The 12,019-nt window shown below is 41.4% G+C and overlaps 2 protein-coding genes across 8 annotated transcripts in view; one reads left to right on the forward strand and one right to left on the reverse strand.

Annotated features, from left to right (window-relative positions):
• The window catches only part of LOC114548890 (uncharacterized), a 590,132-nt gene that overhangs the window by 147,311 nt on the left and 430,802 nt on the right, over nt 1-12,019 (reverse strand).
• LOC114548895 (NACHT, LRR and PYD domains-containing protein 3-like) overlaps nt 1-12,019 on the forward strand; it is an 802,603-nt gene that overhangs the window by 32,296 nt on the left and 758,288 nt on the right. Inside the window, exons 5-6 of one of the 7 annotated variants that reach the window (XM_028568913.1) lie at nt 432-605; nt 8,852-9,302. The exons of 5 other annotated variants lie outside the window; for them this stretch is intronic. In XM_028568913.1, the coding sequence (XP_028424714.1) occupies nt 432-605; nt 8,852-8,909 (232 nt within the window). In that variant the 3' untranslated portion in view covers nt 8,910-9,302. Of the gene's footprint in view, nt 1-431; nt 606-8,851; nt 9,303-12,019 lie in introns of those variants that run through there. One more of the 7 variants, XM_028568915.1, reaches the window with a different exon arrangement.

Here is a 12,019-nt window from a genome sequence, read left to right on the forward strand (position 1 = left end):
TTGACACTTCATTCACAAGACAATGAAACATGTTGATTTATAATAAACTTTAATAAGATGATCCTGTTTAACCTCTCAATATTACGGATTACTGTGTGTAATTATTGTAAATGTATTGCATTTAGTAAAAACGTCTAATTCATTTCAATGCAGCAGAGTAATGTTGAGCTACAGATTTAAAACCTTAATATAACTGAATAACACTAAATAATTCACTCCAAAGTCTTTATTGAAATAGCAACATGTTGTCATTAATATTAATTAGAGCTCTTTTTCACTTTTAGTATTTTACAGTTTTTATCCTGATCCTGTTGTGTTCAGGTGTTTTCTGTTTTCTAAACCTTCTTCAGCTCTGAAAAGATTATTAAACATTGAATGATTTCAAGCAGGAACATTGTTGTCTAAAGTTACATCATTTATTCTTTATTCAGATTGAGTTTGTGCAGTTTGTCAGAGATCAGCTGTGCTCCTCTGGTCTCAGCTCTGAAGTCCAACCCCTCCCATCTGAAAGAGCTTGAGCTGTGCGGCAACAACCTGAAGGAGTCAGACGTGAAGCAGCTGTGTGATCTGAAGGAGAGTCCAGACTGGAGACTGGAGACTCTGGAGTAAGTAGAGGGTTGGAGTCAGTCCATGCTGGTTTCAGCAGTATCAAACTAAACACAGTTAGTATCAAAGCAAACATCCAGTATATCTGTAAACCTCCAACTTTCCAACCTGATCTCACAGAATTCGTGAAATGAACACGGCCCCTTAACTCAAAATCTGTGGCAGTTTCACGGAATCGCAAAACATTCCGTGATGGGTCCACGGAAGAATTTTGTTAAATAAACAGGGCCCCTTAAGTTAAGGAAAAGGTCATGGGTGGGCTTACGGTTCCATGACACGCGGAAAGAACGGGATGGTTGGGTTCAGGAAAAGATTGTGGGTGGGCTTACGGTTCTGTGACACGTGAGGAGAAGGGGACGGAAAAGAAGAAAGCGACTTTAAAACCCTGTAACACCCCTTGTTGGAAAATTACAACGTTACCTTTAGCCATCCTTAAAAACACTCTTTTATTTTTTATTTTATTTTTTACCACATTTACATAGTCATTGGGTCCTATTGTTCAGTCTCACAATGCTATTGGAACATACATTTGTTTATAAGTCCCGCCTTATGGCCATGAACTCACACAACCTCTCAAGGTTTCCTTCGAACAACATCTCTTTTTTTCATTGGACTGGATTCATCAGATTCAAGTAAGTAAAATGTGTTTTATATTTTTTTTGGTTGTTATTATAATGTCTAGAGCATGTACATATGTAGTTATTTTGGAATATATGCATCAAATTCCATTTAGAGCTTATTAAATATTTGTTGCAATTATACAACACTGGGTGAGTGTGGTAGTCAAAATAGCAGGCTTGTTGCAGTGGGCTCAAACAGGTTGTATTCCCTCCACTTCACCACTGCCTGAAACAGAGTATTTTCTTTATACATTGACAGTATACATTCTACCCTTGTGTTGTGTTCTGGTCAAATTTGACTGATTTAAAAGTTTTATCTCTAAAAAAATTTAGTTAATATGATCAGACTGGCCTAACATTCCAGAGGATATCAACAGACAATTCAATTCTGGGAAAGGTGAAAATGTTCCTGAATGTGGGGTGTGGATGTAAGTGGGGGTATGCATGTTTTCCTTTTAGTATGATAATTAGAGAGCATAAGAAGCAGTATTGTTATGTCAAGGCAGTATTGTGTGACTAAATGGCTGGTGATTGGGATGCATGTTTCATTTAGCATGATAAAGAGAGAGCATAGGCTAAGCCATTTACAGCAACTTACAATAAGCAGACAGTATTGTCTGCATGGAAAACATTTGTACCCTGAGCACTTGGTCCACCACCCTATTACTTCAGGTTATGTACTACAATATGAAAAGCATATTTATACATGTTAATTAATTGATATTTTATTTTCAGAATGCCACCAGCAAGGAGAGAGCCGCGATACAGTGTGCAGGATGTGATTGATATCATCCAAAATGGGGAGAGTGAAGTTGAGATGGAACTCAATGACACTGATGACAGTGATGAAGACTCAGATGAAGATGTCTGTCAACAAGTGGACAAAGAAAACCAACCACCCATGGACTGTCCAGCTGATAATTACGTGGACATCGAGCCAAAAACAAACAAACACACCATACCCCGTGACAGGTATCGCTGGCTGAAAAAAGATTTCATCAGTCCCAACACTGATTTTTCTGGTCTGGATATCACAGGAAATGACATTTCCCTCCACACACCATTGGAATACTTCCAGAAGTTTGTGTCCGAAGACATGACTGAGGCTCTGACACAAAACACAAATGAGTACAGCTTTCAGACACATGGAACATCTGTAAACACCACTGCAAAGGAAATTGAAAAAATGTTTGGCATGTACCTGAAGATGGGCCTAGTACAAATGGCTGGAACCCGTATGTATTGGGAGACAGAGACACGGTACTCCCCTGTTGCTGATGTGATGCCGCGCAACAGATTCCAATCCCTGTTGACGTCATTACATTTTGTCAACAATATGACAGTATCTGAGACGGAAAAGAAAGACAAACTATGGAAACTCAGACCATGGCTTGATTCATTCAGAGAGAAATGCCTGCAGGTGGTACCAGAAGAGCACAACTCTGTGGATGAGATGATGATTCCTTTCAAGGGGAAATTCAGCAGCATTAAGCTCTGTGGAGGCAAGCCAAACCCATGGGGTTTCAAAGTGTGGGCGAGAACTGGAATCTCTGGCATGATGTGGGACTTCGATGCCTACCAAGGCAGTGTCAACGGAATACGAGCCAAATCTGAACTTGGATTGTCAGGTGATGTTGTGATGAAACTTGCTTCCACACTTCCAGAAGGTCAGAACTACAAAATGTATGCAGACAACTACTTCACCTGTGTTCCATTATTAGTGAAGCTCCTTGATCGGGGAATTCATTATGTGGGAACAGCCAGGCAGGTGCGCCTACCCAACTGTAACCTTGAAGACGAGAAGAGCTTGAAGAAAAAGGGGAGAGGAAGCTATGACGTCAGAGTGGAGGGGAATCACAACATCTGTGCTGTCAAATGGTATGACAACAGGGCCGTCACACTTCTGTCATCCTTTGCTGGACCTGAACCTGTGCAGAAGATTCAACGCTGGGACAAAGCCAACAGAACCTACATTGAAGTTGAGAGGCCTTACATTGTTGGTGCCTACAACAAGTACATGGGAGGTGTGGATTTGTTGGACTCATTTACAGCCAAATACAAGTTCCCCATCAAATCCCGTCGCTGGTACATGTACATCTTATGGCACACCATCATTCTCGCTGTGGTCAATGCCTGGCTCCTCTACAAGCGGGACTGCAAAGCTCTCAAGATGTCTAGCAAAGAGACAATGAACAGGAGACAGTTTCAGGCACAGCTAGCATCCTCTCTCATCCTGGTAAACACAACACTTCAAACTCCAAAGAGAGGACGGCCATCTCCAGGCAAAGGGAGCCCAGCAACACAGGCAGTGACATCAGGAAGCCCTCTGAATGCTCAGAAGAGACCGTCCAAGAGATGTGCACACCTCCCATTGGATGTACGCAGGGACCTAGTTGCACATTTCCCACGAAAGACAGGGAGAGGACGCTGCAGACACTGCGATAAAGGATACACCAACACGCAATGCAGCAAGTGTGATGTTCGCCTTTGCTTTTCAGAGGACAAGAACTGTTTTTGGGACTTTCACAACCAATGAAAGTCAGTCATGAAAAGAAAAAAAAGGAATGGAGAAGTTGCTAGAAAAAGCAAGAGTTTTATCTTGTTTAATATTTTTTTTTAATAAATGACTTCATAAAAAATATGACTAATGTGTGATTATTATTAATGTTATATACCTTTATGGGGCTAAGTAAGCAATCAAACCTGCAAATGAACCTTTAGTTGTTCTGAATTATTGTTCAGACAATGTGATTACAAATACAGATATTCTGCTCCCAGCTAAGCCCAATGTTGCAATATTACAACATTTCTCTAAAAACTAATCTAAATTTTTTTTTTAAACTCTTTAATTTCTGCATCAAAGGCCTTCTACAACAACATCTGAAAGGTAAAATATTTTTTTTTTTAGGTTTTTCTATATTTGGGTCTTACAGGGTTAAGAAAGTCCTGTGTTTGACCCATCCAACACCCCAACCACCCTCGTTACGCAGAATTTCAGCCTTACATAGTACTGGCTACCGTAGTCCCTCTTAATGCTACATCATCTTCTCAATGACTTTACATTGGCATTGTTTCCTAAGTTCAGTGAGTCGGAGCCGGGCACGTTTTTTTCTCTGTTTGAGCCCACTTGTCACAAACCGGCTCAATGCATGTGACAAAGAGGGGAGACCAGACAGGTTAAAATGTCAATAAAGTGTTTATTGTAAAGTAAACAAGATATTATTAATACAATAATCAAAACAGGTGTGGAATCAATGATATCAGCATTGCGTGTGTGAGTGTAAGATGTGTGAATGAATGACAACTGCAACAAAGGAGGTGAAATAAACCCAAACCAGGACACGTGGAGCCTAGGAGAAGGTGAATGCAGAGACCCAACAATGAGACATGGCCTGCTTAAATAGTTTTGATTGAGGCCTACCCAGGTGTCCACCTGCTAACTAACGATCCCACCCAAACTGCCAGCTCAGTCAGTAAAGCCAGAGAAGCCAACAGCAGGCAGAAAAGGGAGGGGTCGTAACACAGGTGAAAGTTACAGGGGTCAGTGTTTCCCACATAATTAGATTATATTTGTGGTGGTAGCTAACCCGGGGTGGGGAGGTTCATGTGTGGAAAGAGTTGCAGACTTCTTATATTAATTGTACTGCAAATATTTTTGGCAACTTAAATAGCTTAAATAGAGAATCTGCCCACAGTCCCATCCTCAAGGCTATAAGGGTGTTGGGGGCAGTCACAGCACAGAATGTAATCTTTCAACAAACAAAAACAACATAAATTTGCTCTTTGACAAAACAAAAAATACCACAAGTTGTAATTCTGTTTAACAGCCAGATGCTGTTCACCTCTTTGTGACCTTCTGCATGCAAGACAAAAAAATAAACTTAATTGTTCCGGTATATGTTGTTAATTTGTTGAACAAAATTCTAGAGACTTACCCAATTACCCTAGTGGGGATTGTTTTGTGTCTCATACACATAAAATAACAATAACAACATAACAAGTGTAATGTTTTCTATTTAGATATATTGATAAATAAATAGTCAGTGATGTTGAATAGCCTGTAGGCCTACAGTAGTGTAACAGACCGTCCCTACAGTTCAGCAGACATGTGAACAGCTGATTGATTGTAAATGTAACCATCATAGTGTGAAATCCAGTTGAACTGATGCTGTTAGGTGAACGGGGCTCAGCAGAGAGGTGGAGAGAGACCACGTCTCTGCAGCTTATTCAGGGAGTCAGGTCAACGCTGCTAAAGACCTCCAAACTCTAAAGAGTTTCATGTGTAGGCTCCTCCCATATGGCTCGCATCAGGAGTTAAAATGAAAACACGGGGAAAAGGACTTAACACTACATAGGAGATGTTTTTATTTTTACAGGATATGAAATTGTCTCAATGTAACACTGATAGATGGCAGCACAGCCCACCGCGCAGACAGACAGCAGTCAGAGCTCCGGCGGACGGAGAGCTCTGCGTCCGTCAGCAGAGGTTTCTCGCTGCCCCCCCGGTCCCCAGAGCAGCATGGTCACCGCGTTAGTCCGGTACAGTCTGACTCTGCAAACGGATATACCATCAGCGCTATACAGCAGAGTGTTCAGATCAGTCAAATCAGAGCCAGCTGCATACAGTAGTGACTGTGGATGAGCGGGGGGGTGGCTGCTGAAAATCAGACGTTTTGGCGCCCGTGATATTCATTTGGCGCCAGCTAAAACCTCTTTGGGGGTCGCCAAAACTTTCTCTATGCAGGAAAATCCCTGAATAAATACCGGTAATAACTTCATAATACTAACCATTAGACTCCGGATGGACTCCAGCCGTCTTCTCTCGGGGCGGGGGGGGGGATCGATGTGGGAAAAAGCAACTTCTTCTTCTGTGTGTTAATTAGCTGATCGCAAACCAAGTTTAAGGCTCATACCGCCACCTACATTAATGTATTGGAGGGAGTAGAATAATTAATGGCATTAATTAATCTGCACGGAGGAGTATTCAGTCAGGTCTGTTGTGTTTGTGTGTGAGAGAGAGAGAGAGAGAGAGAGAGAAAGAAGGAGAGAAGGAAAGAGAGAGAGTAAGAGAGAGAGAATATGACAGTATGTGGCAGGCCTACAGAAATATATCCATGTATGGGAAACACTGGGGGTACATATGTCTTGTTATATGACAATGAACACAATAATCTTTGGTTAGTCTTCTATACTATGTTCAAGATTGTCACTTCAGCTTGACACTAGAGGGTGGATGGCCCATTAATAGGCTCAATGCCATACATGCCAACATTTGTTTTTTAATATCCGGTAGATTTGTGCGGGGGGAATGGCGGCGCGACCGGGGGCTGTTCTATCATGATGAAGGATGAAATCTCCCGTGTGCCCTTATGTGCCCTTTTGTGCTTCTTCTGCGCGATGGTGCCGCTGTATTTCAATGTGCTGGGTGATGTCATTCTCCCTGCCGTGCGCTACATTAAAATCAATGCGACACACCTTACAAAAAGCATGGAAGTTGTCGATATGACTAGGTAGATGCATATAAATTGTTGCCCCCAACACTGTTGAAATTTACAGCTATATTTTGATTTCTTTGCGGGAACACCACTTTCCCCTGCCATTTTTATCTGCTCGCTTTCAGGTCTGAACTTTCCTCGAAGCTTGCGCAGAGATCAACTGCGCAACTGGATAGGTTGCCAGGTTGAGGTGACAAACGGGTTGTCAAAATTGTATGGTATGTTCATTGTGTGAATAGGATGCGCTTAATACAAGATCTGGCAACTGGTCAACATTAGACAAACATATTGGTCCGATTATTTATAAAGGAGTTTGGGCCATGCACATTACGGGAGTTTCCCGGGAGAAATAACAAACTGGGAGGGGTTCGGGAGATAGGGCTAAAAAAAAAGGGAGAAACCCGGGAAAAACGGGAGTGTTGGCAGCTATGATCTATGCACCCATCACTTTCGCATTAGCGTGAGGATGTTTGGACATTTCTGGTTACCGGGAGAAAACATTAGACAGTGACAATAGATTGTTATGATGGCATATATTAAGTTTACAAGGTGTTTGCTGGAGTTGCCTAAAGTATCCGTTAATGAGGGTCGTCCGGGCATCCAGTATGACACCACGTAGCAAATTGGATAAAGGCTTAAAATTTTATTTTTCTTCATTTCTTTGCAACTTTGATGGTAATTTGCTAATGCTAGCTAGCCTGAGCTAGAAGCCTTGCCTTGGTGTTTTCAGTCATGACTCCGTCCTGCTTCAGGTTAATCATGCTTTAAATAAAGTTTAAACATGTGTATATACCTCTCACTTCATGTGTTTGTACTTTTATGAAAATATCAGGTAAAATCAGGGCTAAAAATGAGATCTCTGAGAGCACAGCATACTCCTAGTTAACATTATGTAGCTGCATGCTAACGTGACATAGCTGTAATCTTTGCCAATGCTGGTCATTTCTCCCCAAATTCCGGTCCCTTTACTGCTTGAACATGTCCGGTTGTGTAGTATTTGGTTTAGAAGCCTTTAATGTTATTTTTTCACGATACAAAGTCCTGCTATTTACATACATATAGTATATAGCTTTATATACTCTGCTGCTATATGCTGCTAGCGCTAGCAGCAGATAAAATCACCAATAAAGGTTTCTAAACCAAATACTACACAACAGTAAAGTGACTAGTATTTGGGGAGAAATGACCAACATTGGCCGCCAAGATTACAGCTATGTCGCGTTAGCATGCAACTACATAATAGTTAGTTAGGAGTATGCTAACGTTAGATTGTAGTGGAACGAAGCAGCACTTTCTAACGTCAAGAATCACAGATAAAGGCTTCTGAACCAAACACTACCGAATCGGACACATTTTTAGCAGGAATGCGACCTGGAATTGGGGAGAATTTAAGAACATTGGCAGCCAAGATGACATGTTTACTGCCATTAGCATGTAGCTACATGTGACAATGTTAACACTGCATGTTTTTAAAAGAAATGTGTCGGCTGCAGACTTGTGCGTTCGTTGTAAGAAAGTTGTATTGTCCGATGTTAAGCACCCACCGTTTATGTAATTCATTGTCTTTGGGAAAAGTAGAAAAACTAACAAGAATTGCATCTTGCAGACACTGCATTGCGGCTCACAACAGTGGTGGCTGGAAGAGCAGTCATCCCGTACATTTATAAACATTAACATATACAACACAACAATGACGAAAATGAACAGATGTTTTGAAGACTAGCATTCAATGGTAGCATACAGTAGCACAGCATTGTACGATAACCGGAAGTTTACATCCATCCTGAGATTTAACCGAAATACGTCATATTCGCCTGTGCATATTGCCTATTATATGTGTTCGATTATTATGAATTATTTGTAGGCTTCAGTACTTATGATATCTACAGGTAATGTTTAATTGAATCTACACAGAAGGGAAGATTTCTCCATTATCAGCTGAGGTGGACAGCATAGAGCTGCACTGTAAACATTGCACTTTACACTGCATACATTAGCCTAGCAGCTAGCTCAGAGCTTAATACCATTAACCACCATACCGTTGTGATACGTTACTTCTTCACCACGGTATGAAAACTACATACAGTCACAGCCCTATTTATCTCTTCTGTTGTCTTCTCCTCTCATCAGATGGAAGTGGAGGTATCCATATGAGGGATCAGGAGGAGGATGTTGGAGGACCAGCTGAGTCCTGATGGTCCCGAGAGCTTGAAGCAGCAGCAGCACCTCTAACTGGGCCATGTTACTGGGAGGTAGAGTGGAGAGACTGACGGAGGCTCTGCACGCTTCCACATTAGCAACGCCACGTGGCCATGAAAGAAGGATGTTGATTGGCCAACATTAGCCTCTCTGGGTCAGTGACGGGGGCTCTGTCTCCATCAGAATCAGCTGACTCAGCATACGTCAGACTACAGAGTGGAGCCAAGTGTGGAAAGCATATGTTTGCTAACATTTCACATTTTCACATCAATGGTAAACTTGACTGTCGTCGCTGCAGGACAGTCAGCTGTTAGTCTGATAAACTTAACTGCCCCGCCCACTGAAACAACCGTTACCTCACAGAGACCTTTACCCCCCCACCAACCGTTACCTCACAGAGACCTTTAACCCCCCCCCCCCCAACCGTTACCTCACAGAGACCTTTACCCCCCCAACCGTTACCTCACAGAGACCTTTACCCCCCCCAACCGTTACCTCACAGAGACCTTTACCCCCCTCACAGAGACCTTTACCCCCCCAACCTTTACCCCCCCAACCGTTACCTCACAGAGACCTTTACCCCCCAACCGTTACCTCACAGAGACCTTTACCCCCCCCCCAACCGTTACCTCACAGAGACCTTTCCCCCCCAACCGTTACCTCACAGAGACCTTTACCCCCCCCACAGTAACATCTTCTCTTCTAAATTAAATCATTTAAACTAACGTTAATAGGTGAGGTGATTACCACGCTGTCATAGCAACGGAAGAGATTAGCTTCACACACAGATATCCACACTCTCTCTCACACACACACACACACACACATACACGTGCACAGACAGACACTCATACAGACACACACACACACTCACAAACACAGAAACACACACACACACACACACAGATAGACACACACACTCACATACACACTCAAACAAACACACACAAACACACTCTCACACACACAGAGACACACACACACACACACACACACACCTTAACCCCGTGCTAATAGAGAAGAGTTGGCTCAAGGAGGCCGACAGAAGAAGCTCTCAGTGAATGAAGAAGAACTGATATGAATGTAATCAAATTAATAAATCAGTTTGTTGTTTGGACAAATCATTGTGTATTTACCATTAATACAATCTTAATAAAAAGTGTTTTATATTTCCCAGGCCAGTGATGTGTATTATTTTGATATCTTTTTGTCCCGTTGACCACTGGGCTCCTCCAGCTGGACATGATTGATTGAGATCTTGTGGAGCCAGAGTGACTCAGCAGATTAGGACAGCAGAAGTGTAGATGTCCAGTCATTTAAACTGCCCTCAGCTTCTCTTCCTGTTAAGTCGGCCTATCTCTGGATCTCTTTGGGTTGCGTCTCCACGCTGTTGAATGATGAACTGCTGTTAAAGTTGATCAGATTCTGGAACTTGAAGGTTGATGTCAGAACTCAGAAGTCTGACAGTAACTTTAATTCTCATTCTCATCAGTGCTGGATTATATTTCTGTATATTTGTTCTTTCTTCTGTATGTTTACCTTCTTATTTCATATGAATCATTACATCTTGTATCACTGTAATAAAAGTATGAAAATGGGGATCAACCCAACATCACTTTCTCTAAATGCCACATCCTTCAAATCAAAGAGAGCAGGTCTAAAGTGATATTATTTGTAGCGTATTAAAATATGAATGAGGAGAGTGATAGTGAGATTATTTGTAGCGTATTAAAATATGAATGAGGAGAGTGATAGTGAGATTATTTGTAGCGTATTAAACTATGAATGAGGAGAGTGATAGTGAGATTATTTGTAGCGTATTAAAATATGAATGAGGAGAGTGATAGTGAGATTATTTGTAGCATATTAAAATATGAATAAGGAGAGTGATAGTGAGATTATTTGTAGCATATTAAAATATGAATGAGGAGAGTGATAGTGAGATTATTTGTAGCATATTAAAATATGAATGAGGAGAGTGATAGTGAGATTATTTGTAGCGTATTAAAATATGAATGAGGAGAGTGATAGTGAGATTATTTGTAGCGTATTAAAATATGAATGAGGAGAGTGATAGTGAGATTATTTGTAGCGTATTAAAATATGAATGAGGAGAGTGACAGTGAGATTATTTGTAGCGTATTAAAATATGAATGAGGAGAGCGATAGTGAGATTATTTGTAGCGTATTAAAATATGAATGAGGAGAGCGATAGTGAGATTATTTGTAGCGTATTAAAATATGAATGAGGAGAGTGATAGTGAGATTATTTGTAGCGTATTAAAATATGAATGAGGAGAGTGATAGTGAGATTATTTGTAGCATATTAAAATATGAATGAGGAGAGTGATAGTGAGATTATTTGCTACAGCTGCTTTTCTAGTAGAGATGAAACGGAGAAAACTATGTTTTATTTCTCTGATTCTAACGCTGCTCAGTATCAATATGAACTTGTGAAATTATTGAATTATTTGCAGTATTAGAACTGTGTGTCTGACATCTGGACAACATGTTGAGCTCGTGTTTAGAATTTCTATTCAAATGAAAACCATGAAGTTTATAAAGTAGTGGTTAGCCTTTACGTTACGTGTTGTAGTAAACCAGTGTTTCTCAACGGGGGCGTTCACAAGATGATGATGGGGGCGTTGGAAGCAATATTTTAGGAAGGGGGCGTTGAGGTGCCCTTGGGGGCGTTTGTTAGAAAGCTAGTTTAAACCAAAGATTCCCAATAACAATCCATGTTTCCACTTTAACCTCCTAAAAAACCAGTGGTCTGCTCCTTTAAAAGCTGCCAGTTTACAGCACTGGGACTGGACCAGACGCTGGATCACAACTCTTCTGTCCAAAGCTGTGGCCCTTTTAAAGGACCTTTGCCTGGCCTAGAGTTCTCCTTCACAGGCTATGCCCGAGGAGGGGGGAGCCAAGCGACGAAGCTGGTTGCCAACGGAGACCTGTGGACTGTCATTTGAACCTCCTGTTCTGCTGCACTATTTGAGCTTGGTTTGAGTTGGTTGGGCTGTTGCTTTGAACTTCTTTTAAGGAGGAATTTGAATTGTTTGATTCTGTTTTAAATCAATCTGTTCTCCTTCAACTGGTCTT

Source organism: Perca flavescens, chromosome 22 (assembly GCF_004354835.1).
Source record: "Perca flavescens isolate YP-PL-M2 chromosome 22, PFLA_1.0, whole genome shotgun sequence".
NCBI lineage: Eukaryota > Metazoa > Chordata > Actinopteri > Perciformes > Percidae > Perca > Perca flavescens.